General features: G+C 48.6%; 1 protein-coding gene across 3 annotated transcripts in view; it reads left to right on the top strand.

The window, feature by feature from the left end:
- The window catches only part of tacc1 (transforming, acidic coiled-coil containing protein 1), a 155,090-nt gene that overhangs the window by 85,686 nt on the left and 57,283 nt on the right, over positions 1–12,121 (top strand). For 2 of the 3 annotated variants that reach the window (XM_078239389.1, XM_078239388.1), the window contains one exon: positions 7,928–9,059. In XM_078239389.1, the coding sequence (XP_078095515.1) occupies positions 8,233–9,059 (827 nt within the window). In that variant the 5' untranslated portion in view covers positions 7,928–8,232. Of the gene's footprint in view, positions 1–7,924; positions 9,060–12,121 lie in introns of all 3 variants that reach the window. The other variant, XM_078239386.1, reaches the window with a different exon arrangement.

The raw sequence follows: 12,121 nt of genomic DNA, 5'->3' as shown, positions 1-12,121 counted from the left end.
CTTTTTAAGGTATTCAGGGGGACAGGTTGGGGGTAGATGGGAGAGAAATGGAGTTGGAACCTAGGACCGCACTGGGGCCATACCATCAACATCAAAGACAGATCTTTCCGCAATGAAATTAGGAAACCACGTCTGTGCACAGCGTGGTAAAGGTTTGGCATTCTCAGCTAAAAGCAACACGCAGCTCCCTCATGAGTTTTAAAGACCAGGTTGAACAATTTTTATGTATCAAAGGCATTGAGGGATATGGGGTCAAGGTCGCAGAGATGAAGTCAGGTCACAGATAGATCATGATCTCATTGTCTGACAGAACAGTCTAAGGGGTTAAATCGCCTGCTCCTGGGTTGCTGTTGCCTGACGGAACAGTCCAAGGGGTTAAATAGCATGTTGCTGTGTGCCTGATGGAACAGTCCAAGGGGTTAAATAGCCTGTTGCTGTGTGCCTGACGGAACAGTCCAAGGGGGTTAAATAGCCTGTTCCTGTGTGCCTGACGGAACAGTCCAAGGGGTTAAATAGCCTGTTGCTGTGTGCCTGACGGAACAGTCTAAGGGGGTTAAATAGCCTGTTCCTGTGTGCCTGACGGAACAGTCCAAGGGGGTTAAATAGCCTGTTGCTGTGTGTCTGACGGAACAGTCCAAGGGGGTTAAATAGCCTGTTGCTGTGTGTCTGACGGAACAGTCTAAGGGGTTAAATAGTCTGTTGCTGTGTGCCTGACGGAACAGTCCAAGGGGTTCAATAGCCTGTTGCTGTGTGCCTGATGGAACAGTCCAAGGGGTTACATAGCCTGTTGCTGTGTGCCTGACGGAACAGTCCAAGGGGTTAAATAGCCTGTTGCTGTGTGCCTGACGGAACAGTCCAAGGGGTTAAATAGCCTGTTGCTGTGTGCCTGACGGAACAGTCCAAGGGGTTAAATAGCCTGTTGCTGTGTGCCTGACGGAACAGTCTAAGGGGATTAAATAGCCTGTTGCTGTGTGCCTGACGGAACAGTCCAAGGGGTTAAATAGCCTGTTGCTGTGTGCCTGACGGAACAGTCTAAGGGGTTAAATAGCCTGTTGCTGTGTGCCTGACGGAACAGTCTAAGGGGGTTAAATAGCCTGTTGCTGTGTGCCTGACGGAACAGTCTAAGGGGGTTAAATAGCCTGTTGCTGTGTGCCTGACGGAACAGTCTAAGGGGGTTAAATAGCCTGTTGCTGTGTGCCTGACGGAACAGTCTAAGGGATTAAATAACCTGTTGCTGTGTGCCTGACGGAACAGTCTAAGGGGTTAAATAGCCTGTTGCTGTGTGCCTGACGGAACAGTCTAAGGGGTTAAATAGCCTGTTGCTGTGTGCCTGACGGAACAGTCCAAAGGGTTAAATAGCCTGTTGCTGTGTGCCTGACGGAACAGTCCAAGGGGGTTAAATAGCCTGTTGCTGTGTGCCTGACGGAACAGTCTAAGGGGGTTAAACAGCCTGTTGCTGTGTGCCTGACGGAACAGTCTAAGGGGGTTAAATAGCCTGTTGCTGTGTGCCTGACGGAACAGTCCAAGGGGGTTAAATAGCCTGTTGCTGTGTGCCTGACGGAACTGTCTAAGGGGGTTAAATAGCCTGTTGCTGTGTGCCTGACGGAACAGTCTAAGGGGGTTAAATAGCCTGTTTCTGTGTGCCTGACGGAACAGTCTAAGGGGGTTAAATAGCCTGTTGCTGTGTGCCTGACGGAACAGTCCAAGGGGTTAAATAGCCTGTTGCTGTGTGCCTGACGGAACAGTCTAAGGGGTTAAATAGCCTGTTGCTGTGTGTCTGACGGAACAGTCTAAGGGGGTTAAATAGCCTGTTGCTGTGTGCCTGACGGAACAGTCCAAGGGGGTTAAATAGCCTGTTCCTGTGTGCCTGACGGAACAGTCCAAGGGGTTAAATAGCCTGTTGCTGTGTGCCTGACGGAACAGTCTAAGGGGTTAAATAGCCTGTTGCTGTGTGCCTGACGGAACAGTCCAAGGGGTTAAATAGCCTGTTGCTGTGTGCCTGACGGAACATTCTAAGGGGGTTAAATAGCCTGTTGCTGTGTGCCTGACGGAACAGTCTAAGGGGGTTAAATAGCCTGTTTCTGTGTGCCTGACGGAACAGTCTAAGGGGGTTAAATAGCCTGTTGCTGTGTGCCTGACGGAACAGTCCAAGTGGTTAAATAGCCTGTTGCTGTGTGCCTGACGGAACAGTCTAAGGGGTTAAATAGCCTGTTGCTGTGTGTCTGACGGAACAGTCTAAGGGGGTTAAATAGCCTGTTGCTGTGTGCCTGACGGAACAGTCCAAGGGGTTAAATAGCCTGTTGCTGTGTGCCTGACGGAACAGTCCAAGGGGTTAAATAGCCTGTTGCTGTGTGCCTGACGGAACAGTCCAAGGGGTTAAATAGCCTGTTGCTGTGTGACAGACGGAACAGTCCAAGGGGTTAAATAGCCTGTTGCTGTGTGCCTGACGGAACAGTCCAAGGGGTTAAATAGCCTGTTGCTGTGTGCCTGACGGAACAGTCTAAGGGGGTTAAATAGCCTGTTGCTGTGTGCCTGACGGAACAGTCTAAGGGGGTTAAATAGCCTGTTGCTGTGTGCCTGACGGAACAGTCCAAGGGGTTAAATAGCCTGTTGCTGTGTGCCTGACGGAACAGTCTAAGGGGTTAAATAGCCTGTTGCTGTGTGCCTGACGGAACAGTCTAAGGGGTTAAATAGCCTGTTGCTGTGTGCCTGACGGAACAGTCCAAGGGGTTAAATAGCCTGTTGCTGTGTGCCTGACGGAACAGTCTAAGGGGGTTAAATAGCCTGTTGCTGTGTGCCTGACGGAACAGTCCAAGGGGTTAAATAGCCTGTTGCTGTGTGCCTGACGGAACAGTCTAAGGGGTTAAATAGCCTGTTGCTGTGTGCCTGACGGAACAGTCTAAGAGGGTTAAATAGCCTGTTGCTGTGTGCCTGACGGAACAGTCTCAGGGGGTTAAATAGCCTGTTGCTGTGTGCCTGACGGAACAGTCTAAGGGGTTAAATAGCCTGTTGCTGTGTGCCTGACGGAACAGTCCAAGGGGGTTAAATAGCCTGTTGCTGTGTGCCTGACGGAACAGTCCAAGGGGGTTAAATAGCCTGTTGCTGTGTGCCTGACGGAACTGTCTAAGGGGGTTAAATAGCCTGTTGCTGTGTGCCTGACGGAACAGTCTAAGGGGGTTAAATAGCCTGTTGCTGTGTGCCTGACGGAACAGTCCAAGGGGTTAAATAGCCTGTTGCTGTGTGCCTGACGGAACAGTCTAAGGGGTTAAATAGCCTGTTGCTGTGTGTCTGACGGAACAGTCTAAGGGGGTTAAATAGCCTGTTGCTGTGTGCCTGACGGAACAGTCCAAGGGGTTAAATAGCCTGTTGCTGTGTGCCTGACGGAACAGTCCAAGGGGTTAAATAGCCTGTTGCTGTGTGCCTGACGGAACAGTCTAAGGGGTTAAATAGCCTGTTGCTGTGTGCCTGACTGGGGTGGTCGGAGTCATTCTTGTTGCTGTTCATCTTTCTCCCTTTTTTATACAAGATGAGAAAAGAACTGGAAACTATTTTCCTTACAACCTGTGCAATTAAATCCAGTGTGGAGAAATGTTACGTTTGATGCGCTGGGTGGCTATGACATTTGAACTTGGACCTGTGAATAAGCAGTAACAGTGTGTGCAAATCGTCTTATTCTGCGACTGAGAGGCACTGACCTTTTCCACGGAGCCACATTAAACGGCTCTCTCTCACATTTAAGGAACATTCATTTCCCAATTAATAGCTTTCAACATTAAAAATACATGCGCAGCAGGATGCAAAAAGGCATGTTGTGATCTTGACAAACCATTTCTTCCTCTGCAGAGTGAGTGGGTGGTTTTTTTTTCTCTCTGTTCATTTTGTCTGGAAGCCTGTTCCTGGAGTGCATGAGATTGCGGGAGGCAGGGTGAGGGAGGGGCTGGAGGAGGAATAGGGGTGGTGGCCACTTTCCTTTTTTTTTTGAAGGAGCTTTACTGCCTTACTTGGTAATTGAGTCATTTAGTTCTCATCTCTCGGTGCCTGGATCTGGCACTGCAGCTAATGCTGAGGGAGACCGAGCTCGCTGGTCAGAAGCGTCTGTCAATTATTTTTCAAGGAAATTAAAAATACAGCAAGGTATTTCAAACAATGATGAAATGCCAGGGAGTTGCAGTCCACATCCCTGGTTGCGAGTGCTGATCTGTTGCAGGCTTAGATTTTATTATATCCTCTGCCCTTGAGTCTTCCCGGAACACGGCACTATAATCACGTCTCCAAATAGACCCTCATCCCACACCACCTGAAGTATCTATTAAAATCGATTCTTGGCAGCGTTAATCTGCATCACCCTTGATCATCAGTGACAAGAGTAACGTGACTGCGCTGCGGATCTGCAGGCTGTGTGTCGACTCTGAAATCAGTGTCAGAAAAAGCATCTGATTCCCTCTGCTTTGGCGCTCGCTGATAAAACTCTTGCTATCATTTGTCCTTTTGACCACTCTCCTTTAACTTGCTGCTGGCCCAGAAGTGTAACCTTTAATCCACCATGAAGTAAATGATCCTTGCTGACATCTTTGTTTGGATTTGGTTTTGACATATGTTGTTGGCAGGGATGATGATGGCATCCTCTTACCTGTTCAAACACCTGCTTCATCGGATGCTCCATGCCTTTCATTTAAAGTGGAGACTGGGAGACTTTTTTTCAAACCGGTGGCTATGACATGATGGCAGAAATTGCTGTTAGCTAACAGAAGAATGCACCTCCTGTGTTGTGTTTGCTCGTGTCCCTTCCAGTTGTTAGTTCTGATGTGGAGTTGCTGGCATTGGACTGGGGTGGGCACAGTAAGCAGTCTCCCGGCACCAGGTTAAAGTCCAACAGGGCGGCACGGTAGCACAGTGGTTAGCACTGCTGCTTCACAGCTCCAGGGACCTGGGTTCGATTCCTGGCTTGGGTCACTGTCTGTGTGGAGTTTGCACATTCAACTAAAGGGGATCAGCTGTTCCCTATCCACCCTGTCCATATCCCTCATAATCTTACACACCTCATTCAGTCCCCTTCAGCCTGTAAGGAAAACAACCCCAGCCTATCCAGCCTCTCTTCACAGCTCAGACCCTCCATCCCTGGCAACATCCTGGTGAATCTCCTCTGCACCCTCTCCAGTGTGATTACTTCCTCCCTATAGTGAAGTGACTAGAACAGCGCACAGCACTCCAGCTGTGGCCTCACCAGCATTTCATACAGCTCCAACATAACTTCCCTGCTTTTATAATCTATGATGTGGAGATCTTCCTGTGGGGGAGCACTTCAGCAGTCACGGGCATTCAGCCTTGGATCTTCAGGTAAGCGTTCTCCAAGGCGGCCTTCACGACACACGATAGCGCAGAGTCGCTGAGCAGAAACTGATAGCCAAGTTCCGCACACATGAGGACGGCCTAAACTGGGATGTTGGATTTATGTCACATTATCAGTAACCCCCACAGCTTGCCTCCTGGGCTTGTAGAATCTCACTAGCTGTTCTGTCTGGAGACAATACACATCTCTTTAACCTGTGTTGAATGCTCCCTCCACCCACATTATCTGTACCTTTAAGACCTGGCTGGCTGTAGAGATTTGCATTCTAATTAGTATTCTGTAACTTGATTTCTGTGTCTGTGCACTGTTGGAGAACAGATATCCACCCCATCTGACGAAGGAGCTGTGCTCCGAAAGCTTATGGTATTTGCTACCAAATAAACCTGTTGGACTTTAACCTGGTGTTGCGAGACTTCTTACTGTTTATAATCGATACCATGAGTGACAAGTGTCTCATGTCCCTTCTTAACTACTCGATTGACTTGTGCTGCCACCTTCAGGGATTTGTGGACAAGCACCCACAGATCCCTCTGTGCCTTTGAATTTCCCAGTTTCCTGCCATTCATGGAGTACTTCCTTGCCTTGTTACTCCTTCCAAAATGCATCGTGTCACATTATTGAGGGTTAAATTCCATCTGTCGCTGATCTGCCCATCTGAACAATGCATCTATATCTCCCTGCAACCTAAGACCACCTTCCTCACTATTAACTACCCTGCCAATCTTTGTGCCATCTGCAAACTTGCTTATCATCCTCACCCCCCTCCCCATTCTCCTCTATATTTGTTTATATATCATGAACAGTAAGGAGCTAGCACTGATCTCTGTGATACCCCAATGGACACCGGTCTCCAGACACACAAACAGCCTTCTACTACCATTCTGTCTCCTACCACAAAGCCAATTTGGACCCAACCTGCCAGGTCATCCTGGATCCCATGCGCTTTAGCAGTTTCCCCTGTGGGACCTTGTCAAAGGCTTTGCTGAAATCCATATGGACTACATCAACTGCACGACACTCATTTATACACCTTGAAAAATTCAGTCAGCTTTGTTGGGCATGACCTCCCTCTGACCAAGCCATGCTGACTGTCCCTGATGAAACCTTGCCTCTCCAAGTGGAGATGTTTCCCACTCGCTGGTCTGTAATTCCCTGGTTTATCTCCACCATTCTTCTTGAAAAGCACAACCACATTGGTTGTCCTCTGGCGCCTCCCCTGTGGCCAGAGAGGAATGAAAAATGTGGGTCAGAGCCCCTGTAATTTCCTCCTTTGCCTCCCTGAGCAGCCTGGGATACAACTCCTCTGGACCTGGAAATTTGTCCACTCCGTCCTCTGTACAAACAACTTCTGATCGCTATTACTGCGCCTTTTACATTTGAATATTGCCTCCTCTTTGACATCATTTGCAAACCTCCAGGCCCAGTGGCCAAGCAGAGATGTAGGCAAGCTGACGGCAGGCCATTGTGCGGCAGCTGACCGCTTTGGAACAGGGGCTCTGGGGGAGAGGGGGACGTGTTTGTGGCTGCAGATCTGGTTTGCAGTTCTTCAGCCACTGCGGGGAAATGCTCAGACTCCCTTTGGTGGATCCTTTGGTGGGCGGCACGGTGGTTAGCACTGCTGCTTCACAGCTCCAGGGACCTGGGTTCGATTCCCGGCTCGGGTCACTGTCTGTGTGGAGTTTGCACATTCTCCTCGTGTCTGCGTGGGTTTCCTCTGGGTGCTCTGGTTTCCTCCCACAGTCCAAAGATGTGCGGGGTAGTTGATTGGCCATGCTAAAATTGCCCCTTTGTGTCCTGACGTGTAGGTTGGAGGGATTAGTGGGTAAAATGTGTAGGGGTATGGGGGTAGGGCCTGGGTGGGGTTGTGGTCAGTGCAGTTGTGGTCGATGGGCCCAATGGCCTCTTTCTGCACTGTAGGGTTTCTATGAATGAGATCGGAGGAACTAATCATTGATTTGGAAAAGTTTGGAGGAGATGTGCGAGGCAAGTTTTTTACGCAGAGGGTGGTGAATGTCTGGAACGCGCTGCCCGGGGAGGTGGTGGGAGCAGGTACGATAGTGGCATTTAAGGGGCAACTAGACGAATACATGAATAGGATGGGAATGGAAGGATCCGGACTCCGTAAGTGCGTATAGTTTCAGTTCAGGCAGGCATGACGAGTGGAGGGGAGGGCCTGTTCCCGTGCTGTATTGTTCTTTGTAATCAGAGTCATGGTTGATTACCTTGCTGCATGACAGCATTGTACTGCTAAAGTAATGTATCGCTTACTATTGTGAAACTGATGGGGGCACAGTCTGAATGAGCATTCTTTTATACTTATTTCATGTTGTGCCTGATTCTTTTTATGAAGCAGTCAGGATCCAACAGAGTCTTGCTCTGGAATGGGTTGGGTGTGTCAACGTGCAGTGAGCGCAGATGGAAACTTCAAAAAGGTTACTCTTCCTCGGCCTTGCAGCATGATTAACCCAGGCAGACTGGACGAGTTGTTGGTGCTGAGATTTCTGTTGCTGTATCAGAGTCACTCACTGTCTTTCTGTTCTCTGTTTCCATTGACCACACTGCCTTTGCCTGCAGCAGACTTGCACCCAGACGACAGTCAGTTGTCAGCAGAATCTCCGGCGCCTTTGAAGAGTCCGGATAAAAGACGCTCATTGTCAGAGTCGGCCCAGTGTGATGCCTCACGTGGCTTCAAGCTACATGATCAAGTCGGGGCTGGAAGGACCGTCGCGGCTGCCAATCAGTCCCCTGCCCCTCCCCAAGCTGAGGAAATTGCAGGTGAAGTAAGAACAGGTGGACATTCTCCACCCATTGCTTCAACAGGTCACTTGCTGCCAGCTGATGCCCCACCAAGAAAACAAGCAAGCGTTGTCCAAGAAAGAGAAATGACCGTTTCTGAGGAAGAGGCGCCAGCAATGGACCACAAGGCATTGGATGTACAGCCGCCACCTGGCCTCAGCAAGCCAAAAGCTCCAAGCTTGGAGAAGGTGGTGGGTGGGACTCTGGAAGCCGCCCCAGCAGCGGAAGGTGATGCTGTGACGATACGGGCGCCAGCCCGTCACTCTGACCCCAGTGAGGCGAAGGACCCTCTGAAAACAGAAGTGCCCCGAATTGAACACCTGCCCTCGGCTGAGAGGCAGCCCCTAGTAGCTTCGGAGGCAGCAGGAGCGGATGAGGTGGGGCCGCAGACGCACCCCGAGGGCCCACCGCCGCTCAAGTTGGGATTTGAATTCTCGGATGACAAGGAAAACTCGGAGAATCAGATGCCGGTGCCCAAGAAAGCGGGCAAGAAGCCCAGCGGCAAGTCGAGTGGGAGGAAACAGAGAGCGGCAGCGGTTAAGGCCGCTGCTGCTGCGGTGGAGAAGGACCCAGGGTGCCCCACCGTCGGCTTCGATGACCTTCCCATTCCCAAAAGGTCCTACGATGTGGATTCCACTCAGTGGGACGATCCCAACTTCAACCCCTTCGGCAGCTCCTCTGGCCTGCAGAACTCCCCCACCCGACCCAAGGCCTCGTACAAGTTCGACGCGGATAATTTTGACGACTCCCTCGACCCTTTCAAACCCTCAAAGACTTTGGCCAACACGTCAGAGCCCCTCGCTGATATCGAGCCAGCGAGCGACAAGACTGAACACCCCCGTCTGGAGATAGCTCCTGACGAGGAGAAGACAGCGAAAGCATCGCCCAAGAAGACGAAGCCTCGAGTCATAACGTGAGTGTTACCAGATTAATATCTTGTATTTTGTCTTTTGGAAATCCTCAGGACAGTGAAAAGTAGTAGTTGCAAACCTTAAAAAAAAAATTCATTGTAATTCAAGCCATTGGTTTATTTCAGAGAGGTAGAATTTTTAAATAGGAAAGACATTTTTATTTGTAATGCTTTTGTTCTTTACTGACTTACACCGTTTACTTACATCAGAGACCACAGGCTCACTCTCCCGATTATTCTGTGCATTTGTGACTCAGTGATCCACCACAGTAGGAGACCATGCGGTCAACAGTGCCTGCAAAAGGCACGTTTCCATACATGTCCCGCACCTTGTATTTTAAATTAATGTTTGAGCATTTCAGTCTTGGGGAATTATTCTTTGAGTTTAAATTATTTAAGCATCACTTGCAAAATGGTATGAATGCAAAAGCTATTCATTGCTTCAGAAAGTATTTAACAATCTGCTTGGATACATCAAGGACCAGCTCAGAAACTCCAAGTTGTATTGTGAAGTTAGCCTTGACCCTAATTTTTACACTTGATTTTGGCAATCAGGCGTTTCACTCCAGGTATGATTCAAGAGATCCACGAGGAAGCCTTTATCAAAACAAACTTTATTTGAGAATGTAACAAAAAAATTAGTGTAACTTTTACCAATTAAAATACTTAAACATGACAAAATATAATTCTTAACAGTTGGCCATCTCTCATAGCACGATCCCCACAAAGACATAAATCCCTTCTTTAGGACCAGTTAGCACAGAAACCAAAGATGCTTGCATAGGTACTAGATTTCCAGCCTTTTGACACTTCTGCAGAGTGACACAGACAGAACCCTGTTTTCTAACTCGCATGCAGCAAATTCCAGAGAGAGCTCCACCCCCAAATAGTAGAATCTTGGATAAAAAGGCTTACTTCATGGCAGATTCCAGTCTCCAGATTCAGAGGGGAAAAAAAGAGAGGCACTACTTCTCCCAAAAATCAGACTGAGCTTGAGTTCTCTGTAAGCCTAGCCATGCCCAGTCATATGACCTTACCTGTTGATCAACCTAATCAAACTCCACTCTGCAATATCCCAGGGGAAAACACGCAAAACAGAACCCTGCATTAATTTAGATCAAAATAAACACAATCAATTATGTTGCTGCAGGAACAATACAGTGCTGTTGGAACCAGACAGAATGGCTCCAATAAAGTGGAAGGGACTAGTAAACACATTTAGCACAGAAACGTGTCTGAAATACATTTCTTAAAGGCACAGTATCATTACAATATTTACAAAGATATTCCCAATGCACCATATGTTTTTTTTAAATAATCATTTGTGGGTCATGGGTGTCGCTGGCTGGCCAGCATTTATTGCCCATCCCTAGTTGCCTGAGGGCAGTTCAGGGTCAACACACATTGCTGTGGCCCTGGAGTCACATGTAGGCCAGACCAGGTAAGGATGGCAGATTTCCTTCCCGAAAGGTCATTAGTGAGCCAGATGGGTTTTCTGACAATTGACAATGGTTTCATGGTCATCAGTAGATTCTTAATTCCAGATTTTTTTTATTGAATTTAAATTCCACCATCTGCCGTGGCAGGATTTGAACCTGGGTCGCCAGAACATGAGCTGCGTTTCTGGATTAATGGTCTAGCGATAATATCACTGGGCCATTGCCTCCCCATTAATTCACCAATCCCTCGGTCAGACAAGTGTTTTGGGTGAATTGGTGCCATCTCTGACCCACAACTCCCTTAGACTGTGGTTTCCCACTGGGAGCGCTTGTCACAATTTACTGTGGCACTCTTTGTCACTCCTCTTTTCTGAAGACTCAGTACATCCTTGTATTCTGACTAGTGTGAATACTTAAAGGAATAATTTCCAGGTCTAGAAGTTGCAGTATTATTTCTGATGGTCCACACCCTGTGTAATAATAGAAACCCTACAGTGCAGAAGGAGGCCATTCGGCCCATCGAGTCTGCACCGACCACAATCCCACCCAGGCCCTACCCCCACATATTTACCCGCTAATCCCGCTAACCTACGCATCTCAGAACTCTAAGGGGCAATTTTTAACCTGGCCAATCAACCTAACCCGCACATCTTTGGACTGTGGGAGGAAACCGGAGCACCCGGAGGAAACCCACGCAGACACGAGGAGAATGTGCAAACTCCACACAGACAGTGACCTGAGCCGGGAATCGAACCCGGGACCCTGGAACTGTGAAGCAGCAGTGCTAACCACTGTGCTACCGTGCCGCCCAAATACCGTGTATTTGAGGTGTGTCATACAATACACTCCTCACATCTTTCTGACAATGGTGTTATTGTGCATTGCATCACTGTGTAAGTCCTTTTCACCATTCCCTGCAGTACGGAGGGGCAGGGCAAGAGAGACAGAGTTTGGATCATTGACATCCCAGTTTTGGCATCAACATCTTATTGTCAGCTCCTGGTAGCCCCAAGCTTCATAGGTCTCACTCTTGCTTGCTCCATCTCCCGGAGATAGAAACATAGAAAATAGGAGCAAGAGCAGGCCATTCAGTTCCTCATACCTGCTCTGCCATTCAACACAATCATGACTGATCCTCTATCTCAACACACGCCCCCACTCTCAATCTCTCCATACCCTGTGACACCCTTTGAGTGTAGAAATCTATCAATTTCCTTTTTACATGTATAATGAAATAAGAGTACTTCACTTCTCCAAGTCCTTGCACAACCAGGGTCCAGTGATGCTCACTGGTCTAAGCTCTCAATGGTTAGAACACTGGTCTAGCGGGGAAGTAGAGCCCTCGGCATTCTGCACTGTCATACTGAGCAGTCGGCAACCCCAGCTGTTCTCCAGATGTTGCACACTTGTAGACATTCTGTAAGCATTGGGAAGGATGGGGGATGAGCCAAGGAAGTCTCTGGGCTTGGACGGAGGAGTTCAGCCAGGCTTAAAATGAGAGAGACTCCCATTTTTCCAAGGCAGTGGACTGCGAAACCACCTTGTCTTGTGCAGCATACTTGAGAAAACTGGAGCCATGGTTGTAGCAATCATCGCTGGGAATGAGTGATCGGTTTTGACTTTGTT

Source organism: Mustelus asterias, chromosome 22 (genome assembly GCF_964213995.1).
Source record: "Mustelus asterias chromosome 22, sMusAst1.hap1.1, whole genome shotgun sequence".
NCBI classification, from domain to species: Eukaryota; Metazoa; Chordata; class Chondrichthyes; order Carcharhiniformes; family Triakidae; genus Mustelus; species Mustelus asterias.
This window is presented reverse-complemented; position numbering and strand designations above follow the sequence as displayed.